Genomic DNA, 12121 nt, shown 5'->3' with positions numbered 1-12121 from the left:
GTTCCTCATTATGTAAAATAGTCTTATATACTGAATGCAAATTACCCATTATCCCACACAGACCTGGTGACAGTGCACTGGTATTAAAATGCAGAATGCAGTATTAAAAAATTAAAAATATTGGATAACTTATACTGGGGAAAGTTGTTTTTAACCTTCTCGATGTATTGGACAAAAGTAATAGTTTAGTATTAAGGAATGTGATTGTATTTAGTAAGTTTTAAGATGAAAACTGTTTATTGAAAGCCTTGAAGAATCTATGTACCACACAACAATATATCTTGGCCCCAATCTAGAAAACACTTAAGCATGTGATGAATTTTAAGCATGCAAGTAGTCCCTTTGAAGGCAATGGGACTACTTAGATGTTCAGAGTTTAGCACATGCTTACGTGGTTGCTGGATTGAAGCTCTAAGAAGTAACGTGACATGTCATGCACAAGGAATGGCAATTTTTGTGAGATTAGGAAACATAAAGAACAGATTTGTCTCACAAAATATTCCATTCCTTTTGCACAATCATGTTACTTTTTACTAATCCTTGCTCAAAGAAGCATGATTTATTTGATAATATTTTTCAGATGGGGAAGACACATTATGTAATTGCTAGAAAAATATGTCCTTTATATTATCAAATATGGACTAAAATTTTTCTAGATTAAGCCCAGGCTTTGACTCTCTGCCTAATCCCCGTTTGCACTTCCTGGTTTTTTTTCTGTTTTCCTTCTGAATATTACAGAAAAAGTCTATGCTCTGTTTTCTCTTTAGCTGTTAGTTACTTTATACCTACCATGTTAAACCTATGACCTCAAATTAAGTGGTAACAAACTAACAATCCTTCTTTTTCCTGAGTTGCTAGACCTGTAGGAGAAAATTCTGTCTGGAATGTCTCATTGATCTGTGAAACACTTACCTGCATTTATATATTCTAAATCCCATAACATTGAAAGAAAGGATAATTTCAGGAACACAAAAATAACGAATATAGGATAATTAAATTATAAAATTATTTATTTGAATTTGTTTATGTTGTACTGCCTTTTTTATGTTGTACACAGCTACACATACAAACACTTTCTTTTAGTACTGCATATTAGGCCTGATCCAACCCTATTGGTGTCAAAGGGATTGGCTCCAGTCTTCGCAAAACAGTACTGAACATTTCTCATAACTATTTTTCCAGCACAATATGCATTTCCTAGAATGCAATTTGTACTTCTGCTGTGTCTTTGCCCTTTCATTGCATGAAAAAGGCATGCTTACAGTTTCACTATAGTTATTTTTAATTATTCTTTATTACATAAAAATAATTAAACAGACTAAAATGACAAGAAATTATATAAACCGAAAGAAATCTATATGATTTCCATTTTCAAAACTCCACTTGTTTTCTTAGTATATGAGTAAATCTATGAAGTATGCTAGTAAACCCCTGTGGTTCTGTTTAAGAAGATATCACATTAGTTTTATCACAAGAAAATGAATACATTACAGTGAAAAGATGAAATGATCACTACAAAGGAAAATCAAAATGAAAAGATGGAAATTAGTAACACTGTTCTAAAAAAGAGCACAGTATTATTTAAAATGAGTTCCCTACAGTATGCAAAAGATATGTCCTTAGAACTATGCATATGAATTTGTATTCTCTGCACACGCATCTCACGTGCTTTCTAAACAGGAGCTTGGAAACCAAGCCTGCATAATTCTGAATTTCCATATCTCACGTTGTTGTCACCATATTTCCAGAGTAGATGGTATTGGTGGTCCATTTGAAAGGCAATTCTCTAAAAGCCATAGAAAATGCACTGCAAATGGATGCATAGTTACTGTTCAGTAGTAGGTTTACAGTTAGTTTATATAAGAAGCTAAAACAGATTATGAAATCTTTTAGAGTAATTATAAGAAATCAAGAAACGGCATTAAATCAAAAGGGTTAGTCTAAATAATAAGAAACTGACATCATCAGTCTGAACTAAATATGTAAGTAATAAGCTCCCGTTGTGCCTAAAGAACAACTGTATGAAACCGAGGAACTTCTGAGATAATTTCATCCATTTATGCCTGACATATAACTGCAGGCATCTTCCAGTATTGTCGATTGGGTTCATGCATAAAAGCAGCCCCAGGTACTGGTGGGAGGGCAGCACCATTTGTCTTCTAAAATCTTTATAAAACTGGATCACTATAGATTTTTATATATTTATGTTTACATTACTTACTATACGACTTCTGAAAATCTGTTAAAAGTGTAAAGCATTCTACATCTAAGAAAGTCAACATGCAACTTCACTAAATGCAATCATAGCTCATTTACTAAAATGAATATTAAACTTGAAGCATTATGTAGGAAAGATGCAGGCAATCTTCTAGGTTAGTATCTATGGAATACAGTGTACATCGTTTCAAATCCATATAATGGTTATGTGGCACAAGGTTTCTGATGCAGTAATTTCTGAGATGCACTGTTATTACCCTATAATTAGAACAGGACAGGACTTCAGTATCTTAGGACCTGATCCACCATTTATGAAGTCTATGGGAGTCTTTATTTTGACCTCAAAGGGAGCTGGATTGGATCCATAGATACTATTGCGTGGTAATTGTTGGTAAATGCTGACGTTTTAGAGACAAGAGCTGGGTGTAGATTCTTTATGTAATATTTTGTTCTCTTTATCTGAAGAAGGTGCAGTTGCTAAAATAAATTTGGAAAATATGTCTTAGACATAAAACTGTTAGATAATTTGCACATCGAATTCATACCTATTTATATATTTAGCAATTATGAATCTGGAATCTAGAGAATAGAGTATTATGTTGGGCCAAGGACACTAAGTGCTGAATACATGCACATTAAAGTGTCCTGATAATTAATTAATATGATAAATGCCCAAAGAAGGGATTAGATTTCAGTTCTTCTATTTATATTAAAATTCTAATGCACTTCCTTAACATTTATTTTTTGAAAAATGTTGATATATGGTCACTGTAAGCTATAGTTAATCTCTAAACTGGACTGTGTCTTTCATGTGTAAGCCTGCTTTAATTATTAAATAAACTCATGTTCATATTAAATCATTCAGTATCCACATTCACAATGCATGTTTTTATATGTTCTACCTAATTCTCAGCTACTTTATTTATGGACTTTAACTGGTGGAAAAATAAATAAATAAATGGTTCAAAAATATCAGCTTAGAAAACTGACAGGTATGCAGTAAAAGATTATGGAACATGCAGTGGCTTTGCTAAAATTAACAACAGTAAATAGAAAAATGTAACTAATGTATTACCAGTTTGTGCCATAAATTTAGCAGCATCAGCTTGTTCCTGAGGGACCCTTTTCTCATGAACAGATCGAGGTCGCTGACTTTTAATTGTATGATCTCCCATCATTCCAAATTCTAAAGACAGAATAAAGGTTTATGAAAGCTTGTGTGTAGACATTTCTCAAAGGTACATACTGTCTCATGCAATATGTTCCTAAACATACCTGGACATTACTGGTAAAGTTCAAATGATCATGGCAATTATCAGCTTATTTTGCTATACTCATCTTTTAAAAACTATACTTAAATTCATGTTTGCAGAACTTTAAACATGACTTTATTGTAAGAAACAATAAAAACATTCAATGTAGTGACACTTGTACTATAATTCAGCTGCATGTTACAAGACAAAAACAATTATTCAAATGGAGACATTATATTCTAATATTTTAAATCAGTGCAAACCACACCAGAAAATTACCACGACAATGTTAATTATTGCTGTTCTGTGACAGAGCCCAGTTCCTTGTGCAGAAAGCTCCCATTCCTGCACACATCCTTCAGACTGATGGACTGGCAAGCAGCTTTCCATGAGAATGGTACCAATGCCACATAATAAAATGGCCACAAACTGCTTATTATACAGACCAAATTCAACAACAGTCATGGTTGTTCCCTTCATTGCTTTGGAAAACACTCAAGTATAAAGACTCTGTGGGTATGTCCACACTGCAGCTGGCGGCGTGCCTCCCGGCACAGGTAAACAGATGCACGCCAGTGCCGCTCCAGCTAGCACACTCAAAATAGCAGTGTGGACACTGTGGCACAGGCTAGCCACCTGAGCATGGACTCCGGGAGCAGGCAGGCTTGTACTTGGGCAGCTAGCCTGTGCTGCCACCCGTATTGCAACATCTGCACTGCTATTTTTAGTGCACCTGATTGTGGAAGACAGAAATGGCCTAGGTCTACTCCAGTTAGAGTGAGTCTGTCTACCCAGCTCGGAAGCATGCTCCCAGCTGCAGTGTAGACATACCCTGTGAGGTCCAGAGCTATATTTTGCCATCAATTTTTAAACAGAACTCCCCATTTATTTCAAGGGGGGAATCTGCATAACAATCAGTGGGACAAAATGGGCTTCCGTGTTGAAGCCAACAGTTCTTGATTTTTAATCCCAACACTGCCACTACTTCCTTTTCTGGCTTTGGACAAATTCATTCATCCAGTGCTCCCTCTGCGATTGCATGTGCCATGGAAGTGGTATTTCTGCCTCTGGAACATGTTCCCCTCTTTTCCTCACAGGTGTATAGAAAAGCCTTCTGCTCTCAGATGCTCTACACTCAAACCCAGTGGGGGTTGGGAGGCAAGGGGCATAGGCAGGTGATCCATGAGGCAAGGAGGCAATTCTCTCTACTGAAATGTGAGAATGTGTATGAAACTCTGGAAGTTTAAAAATTCAGAGTTGCTTCTCTGAAGGCAGGTTACTTGCAGAGAGAGAGAACGGAAACCTAAGTCTCTTCATCTATAAAATGGGGGAGATGATAATACTTACCTTCCTGCCCCAAAAGGTGTGGGTCAGGCTTTTACAGAGTTAATGTCTGTGAAACACCACATAAGCACTAAATGCTATTATAAAACAGATTATTTTAGTGTAATTTTTAAAAAAATCTCATTCTCATACCAAGATTGTCTCAATTTTTAGTGTTAAGAAAATATTAATAAACCACAACCATACAATTTCAATAGCCAATCAGCAGAGAGGATGGATATTTTTTGGCCTTTTCTGATAATTGTCAAGATAGCATTTCAAAATCACTATTTGTCTCTGTAAATATTCTTTTATTAGCTTCTTTTAAATTAAAAATGTAACTATTCATTTGAGAATAACAGCGTATTTTGCATTCTAAAGAGAATATTTGAAACATATAATTAATAAAATATTTTGTGAATTATATATGATATGTTAGAACCTAGAAATATTTATTACAGATAATTAAATTATTTAATATATATTTTAAATTCCCCCCAATTTAAGGAAGTTTTTCCTTTCGCTGGGCACCTTTCTCATTCATGTTGTGATTTTATATTTTCTAACATAAATTAACAATGAGATCTTTATTAGAACAATTTGGGGAGATGTAGTCTGGATGTCCATTTAAACTGAAATAAACAACAGAGATTTCGTGGCAGGAGATCTGATATATAGCTCTCAGCCACTGCTAAGGGGCTGGGAAAGCAGAACACTTGTGATCTGCAGATTATCTGGAGAGAGCAGTTTGCTTCTTGAGCACCACCCATGTATTGAGTGATACTGGCACCATTCTTGAAGAATGCTGCTTACCCATCTTTCAGCCCCCCCAAATGAGCACAACAATGGGAATCCTTTGCAAGAAGAAGGCATTCCAGAGGCATACAGGGAAATGGTAGTGCTTTGGCCTCAGTCCTGCAAAATGCTGAGCACCAGGCTTCAGTTTTGTCTTTGTTACACCAGCATTACACTGGTGTGACTGCATTCCTGACAATGGAGATATTCATGGCCAGGAATGGCAACAGAGAAATACGCTTTATACGGATGGAAGTCATCTAATTTTATCCAAACTTCTCTCTTTTCCTCAATAAACAGCAAACTTTCCTTTTAATTTACAGATGAATGCACATTAGCCAGTTTTCAACTTATCTATCCACAGTACATTGTGTATTTATAGAGCACCAGTCATGCTCAGTAGTATCTCTTGTAACAATTATATACAATATTTTCTCTATATATTTTGTCAGATATACCACAGGAGTTATGTAGTCCTCTCATTTTGCATATTTAGTTCAGGTACTTAACCAAATACTGCACATGAATAACATATGATAACAGGAAGTGTATTGTACTAGTATCAATGAGAACTTAAAAGGCAACAGTTACCTCACTAAAACTCAGATTTCTCATATGAAAATTGGGGCCAAGTACATTTTCTTAATGGGATCCAAAGTGTTTATGTGCATATCTCTATATATCTGAAACATCTATGTATATATGACAATCAAGTATTTTAACTAAGAGCTTGTTAAACATTTTGCCAAAAGTTCCCCTGGAAGTACAAAACAAATACTAACTAAAATAACATGATTTCTCTTCATTTCTAGTTCCCATCTAATTATCTAATTTTAAAAGCTGAATAGTCATGTTTTTCCCCCTCCAATAGCTTGTGGGAAAGCAGACCCATAAATATATAACTTTTTAATATTTTCTGTGTTGCTAAAATATTACCAAATCTCACCTTAGCTTGAGGGAGCTGTATGTGGGGAAATGGGAATGGTGATAGAGTCGTACCACATTGCTAGACATTGTCTGGCACAGAGGTATCCTACAGTTACAGGTTTAGATGGTTCAACACAGAATGCTGCAATATGTTCTGGTGCTTTTAATTGCATTTCTGAGCATGGGAAGTTTGCTCACTCTTGCTATTCTTGGCTAAATCTTGTTGCTGTGGGGGAACATATGTCCCCTAACCCAGAGACCATGAATCCTTGGGGATATAGGTTTCTTACAAGCTCTTCAGCTGTATATACCTTCTAATGTTCTCGAGTGTAATGGAGAGAGCCTTTCCAGCTCTTACCATATGTCATAATTTATTAATGTGAATTAAAATACTGCATTAAACAGTTGCCTTGAATCATAAACAATGCTTTCTTTCACCCAAGAGGACAGATATATCACCTGGTCCAAAGCCCACTGAAGTTATTGAGAATCTTTCTGTCGCCTTTAACTGGCTTTTGGATTAAACCCATGCTGTATAAACCAACCAAACAGCTTTGATGTTTGCACTATAATGGTAATATACTCGGATGTTCTGTCTGGAACCAATCTGATACAGAAACGCTTCCACAATCTATGCATACAGGAGTGGAAATTGTGTGTGTTGAAGACTGTGAATAGACCATTGCCAGCTCAGGAAGTCTATATGTATAAACACATGGATCACACCTACTAAACCCTAGGCCACAACACAGCACAACATGTTCCAGGCTCCTGTTGTAGAGCTTCTAAAAGAATAGCCATTCTACAAGTATTTCACACTGCTGGCATTAGCTTTTTCATGTGCATTGAAATTTAAGTACCTCCCAGCAATGTGATGTCATCTCAATTACAAGTAAAAAGGCCAGGAATTAGCTTGGTTTTAGCCACATCAAATCCAGATCCATCAATCTGGATGTGGCTTGATAATTTTCTTTCATTTATAACTCCAAAGTGTGGTAACATGGTCCCATGTCTTTTGATAGCGAAAAATTATAACAGCAGCTTTTGAATATGGGAAAGATTCGGAGCGGGTGTTAATTTTAACATTGTTTATCTGCAGCCTCATTGGTGTTACCTTTACTTTTCATGAAATGTTATGGGAGTTTTTATTCCTATTTAGTTATCTTTTTATTTCATATTTTTAAGGGAGAAGCTAAAATCTTGACATCAGTGTAGGCATTTATAGGAGACGTGTCATGTGCTCTCTGTAGGAACAAAGAAGAAAACATCTGTTAATAGTACAAAAATGCAAAGAAGGAAAACTGTGCAATACAAAACTAGATAACAGCTTTGCAAAATTATGCTTACCAATGGCTAGTATTTTCCTTCTGACTGGTGGATAATATATAATGAGATTTTTTTCTATCATCATCAAAATTAAGGTATAGGACAGCCAAGTAGATTTTATGCCTGGGCTGCTTAGGCAGTTTTGCAAGCAGGCTACACATACATTTGGAAGATCAGATGACATAACAAATCACTTGAGCTTTGCTCTCATGATTTCCGTTATATCATTAGAGCCCCAGAATATAGATTTATTTCTCACTGTTATCTGTGTGCTACTCTCTACATAATATGAATCGTGGCATTGTTAAATGGACAGCTCACAATGGTATCACAAAAGAAAATATGGCATTGTTCAACATAATAGCTGTGATTTCAGTATGAAAGATCTGCTGAGCTGGAAAGTGATGCAGAGAACTCTAGTGTTACTCTTTTAGAACCTGATCCTGTGAGGTACTAAAGCATCCCCAACCCTCACTGAACTCAAGTGAAAATAAAAGGTGCGCAGCAAATCTCAGGAAATGATCAGGTTTCAGAGTAGCATCTCACAAATAAGGGGCCCTTGACTCCAAAGGCAATCTGTCATTTTGTTTTCTCAGCCATGGCATTCTAATGTGCTCTCCAGGGTATCCTATCACCTTTATGTTATTTCTTTATGGTCCTAAAATGTAAATAACAAAATTACTGTTTCCTCCTTAGTATAGACTAAAGGCGAAATCCTAAAGTTCTTGCTGCCAGGAGCTTACATGTATTAACTTTCTACAAAACCTACCTTCAAATTCTATGCACAAGCAGCTTAGTCTGCAGCCCTCACCAGCATAAAATATGGTCCTACTCAGAAGGTGCACAAAATAACTGCAAAATGGGATGTGGGGTGAAGAAATGTGGAAGGAGTCAGGATAAAAAGACATATTGCACCATGAACTTTCCAGCAAAACAAGTCATTTATTTCTAGAGCCCTGCACGGATACAAAATTTTTATCCGCATCTGATCAGCAATCTGCAAACATGATACACAGATATCCATGGACATAAAGGGATATCCACAGATTTGCAAGGCTCTATTTATTTCAGTAGATTCAGTCTATTTCAGGCTGCAAGAAGCTTGGAAAAGGTTTGTACACATTTCCTTCTTCCATAGCCCCTTATCCAGACTCTGCCATAAGTAAAGTAGTACAGTGTTCAGAATTTGAAGGTTTGGGCATGGGATTAACCTTTGCAACGTGAGTTTCTAATCACACCCACGGCTGGTCAGTACAAACTTTTTTTTCTTGTCACTAGATGGCAGGATGTGTATTTATTTACACAGCAAAGTTTTGCAATAAATTGGAGAATTGTAGCTCTTTCCACTGCTTTTTTTGTTACAAAATGATCCTCAGGTCTTGCTAAAGCAAAATTCCCATTAATTTCAAAGGGTTTTTTCCTAAATAAGGCCTGAGTAAAATCTATAGAGCACCAGTCCTCACTTGCACTACATAGCATTGAAGTTCCACTGGAACTAGGTTGACAGAGACTCTAATCATAGCTTCCCTTGGGAACACCGTAAAGGAGGCATGCAGGCCGCAATAATAAATAAATAATGAAATAATAAAATAATAATAATATTTAATAGTAAATGAAGTAATAGAGCCCTAAACTGTAATGGAGTTCTGTGGTAATCTCTGTTTAACAAAAAGAAAAAGAGTATTTGTGGTACCTTAGAGACTAACAAATTTTTTTGAGCATAAGCTTTCGTGCTTTATTTGAGCTATAGCTCACTTCATCGGATGCAGTCAGTGGAAAATACAGTGGGGAGATTTTATATACACAGAGAACATGAAACAATGGGTGTTACCATACACACTGTAACGGGAGTGATCAGATACAGTTATGCCCAGGATATTGGGCTAGACTGTCCCAGTATGGTCATTCTTATGTGCACTTTAGCTAACAATCAGCCGAGACGAGCATCTGGAGATTGGAGGTAAGACTTTTTCAATGGAGGGCCTTTAGTTTTAGAAGCTTCTTCCTCTGCTGGTCTGACAGAACTAGAGTTGATTGAACTTCAAGGTGTAATATTGTTAGATAACTTTGTAATGAATTATGTTAGTCATATATATACTAAATAATGTTTGAGAAATTAATATTATGTATAATATTATAGAAAAATATAAAGGAGCTGTTTGTGTGTGTTTCTGCTGATACAGCACTCCAGACTTTGCTGAGACAGTATCAAGGTTGTGTAAACTAGAAATTTGATTTGTGTATCTTATATGTAAAATTTTTGGCCTGTGCAGATACCAGGGTGAAACCAAGACTCACTAGGGAGTTGTTATTTCTGCCAACACTAATGGGCAGAAAGAAAAGGAGTACTTGTGGCACCTTAGAGACTAACCAATTTATTTGAGCATGAGCTTTCGTGAGCTACAGCTCACTTCATCGGATGCATACCGTGGAAACTGCAGCAGACTTTATATATACACAGAGAATATGAAACAATACCTCCTCCCACCCCACTGTCCTGCTGGTAATAGCTTATCTAAAGTGATCATCAGGTTGGGCCATTTCCAGCACAAATCCAGGTTTTCTCACCCTCCACCCCCCCACACAAATTCACAAATTCCAGCAGGAGAGTGAATTTGTGTGGGGGGTGGAGGGTGAGAAAACCTGGATTTGTGCTGGAAATGGCCCTACCTGATGATCACTTTAGATAAGCTATTACCAGCAGGACAGTGGGGTGGGAGGAGGTATTGTTTCATATTCTCTGTGTATATATAAAGTCTGCTGCAGTTTCCACGGTATGCATCCGATGAAGTGAGCTGTAGCTCACGAAAGCTCATGCTCAAATAAATTGGTTAGTCTCTAAGGTGCCACAAATACTCCTTTTCTTTTTGCGAATACAGACCTACACGGCTGTTACTCTGAAACTAATGGCAGGTGTAATCTCCCCTAACAAGACAATCTAAATAAAGAAATTATATACTAAACAGACAGGAGCTAGTTAACAAGTAAAAACCCAAAGCCACTAAAACAAACCAGTAAAAAGGATAAAGATAAGGGAGAGCTGAATGAAAAAGTGAGAGCAAGGATAGATGTGCCGGGAATCAGATAAGAGTAAAGAATGTATTAATTTAGGTTAGTTATGATTTATGTCTGAGAACGTTTTAATTGGGGGTTAGAATGGAATGTATATAGATAAATACACAGATGAGGTAGCTTGGTAAATTGAGTATGCACAAAGTTATGATACAGGGGATAAAAGATAGATGATTGACAGTAAGACAGTGGAGAAGAAACAGACCAGAGTTTTGAAAAGAGTCACTCTGTTCCAAAGAAACATGATTTTGTAACTTACTTTTCTTGCCTTTCTGTTTTTGCATGTATATATAGTTCATAGGTGATAATAACATTGTCTTAAAAAGTACATAATAAAGGGTAAAATAAACTTTTAAGCCTTATTGGAGGGGATTTCATTTCTCACTCAAAAATACAATGATCATCTTCTCTCAGTCACTTGCCTGACATAAGTAAGTAGGATGGGAAACGTGTTAAGCAACATTCCAGAAGAAAAGTTAGATATTTAGGCCCAGATTTTTAAAGGTATTTAGGCATTGCTCTGTACAGCATTGAAAATCTTAAGTGATTTAGACAGTTAAATTCCATTTTCAAAAGTGACTCAGGCACTTGTGATCCTAAGTTAGGATTTTGGCTCCTAAGTGCCTAAGAAATAGTATTTTTCAATTCACCTCATACAAGCACCATAGTGCAATCTCTTTATCGTGAAAGTGAACTTTACAAATGTAGATTTTTTTTTACATAACTGCACTCAAAAACAAAACAATGTAAAACTTTAGAGCCTACAGGTCCACTCAGTTCTACTTCTTGTTCAGCCAATTGCTAAGACAAACAAGTTTGTTTACATTTTCGGGAGGACATAATGCTGGCCGCTTCTTATTTACAGTGACAACAGAAAGTGAAAACAGGCATTCACCTGGCACTTTTGTAGCCGACATTGCATGGTATTTATGTGCCAGATATGCTAAACGTTCGTATGTCCCTTCATGCTTAGGCCACCATTCCAGAGGACATGCTCATGCTGATGATGCTTATTAAAAAAAATGTGTTAATTACATTTGTGACTAAACTTCTTGAGGGAGAATGGTATGTCTCCTGCTCTGTTTTACCCACAGTCTGCCATATATTTCATGTTATAGCAGTCTTGGATGATGACCCAGCACATCTTGTTCATTTTAAGAACACTTTAACTGCAGATTTGACAAAACGCAAAGAAGGTACCAATGTGA

The 12121-nt window shown here is 36.4% G+C and overlaps 1 protein-coding gene across 1 annotated transcript in view; it reads right to left on the bottom strand.

Annotated features, from left to right (window-relative positions):
* The window catches only part of ADGRB3 (adhesion G protein-coupled receptor B3), a 616281-nt gene that overhangs the window by 360063 nt on the left and 244097 nt on the right, over positions 1 to 12121 (bottom strand). The window contains exon 2 of the mRNA XM_077811605.1: positions 3293 to 3403. Within this exon, the coding sequence (XP_077667731.1) occupies positions 3293 to 3403 (111 nt within the window). The remainder of the gene's footprint in view (positions 1 to 3292; positions 3404 to 12121) is intronic.

The sequence above is a fragment of the Eretmochelys imbricata genome, chromosome 3, assembly GCF_965152235.1.
Source record: "Eretmochelys imbricata isolate rEreImb1 chromosome 3, rEreImb1.hap1, whole genome shotgun sequence".
In the NCBI taxonomy this organism is placed as follows: Eukaryota; Metazoa; Chordata; order Testudines; family Cheloniidae; genus Eretmochelys; species Eretmochelys imbricata.
The sequence above is the reverse complement of the archived record's forward strand: the minus strand, read 5'-3'. Positions and strand labels throughout refer to the sequence as shown.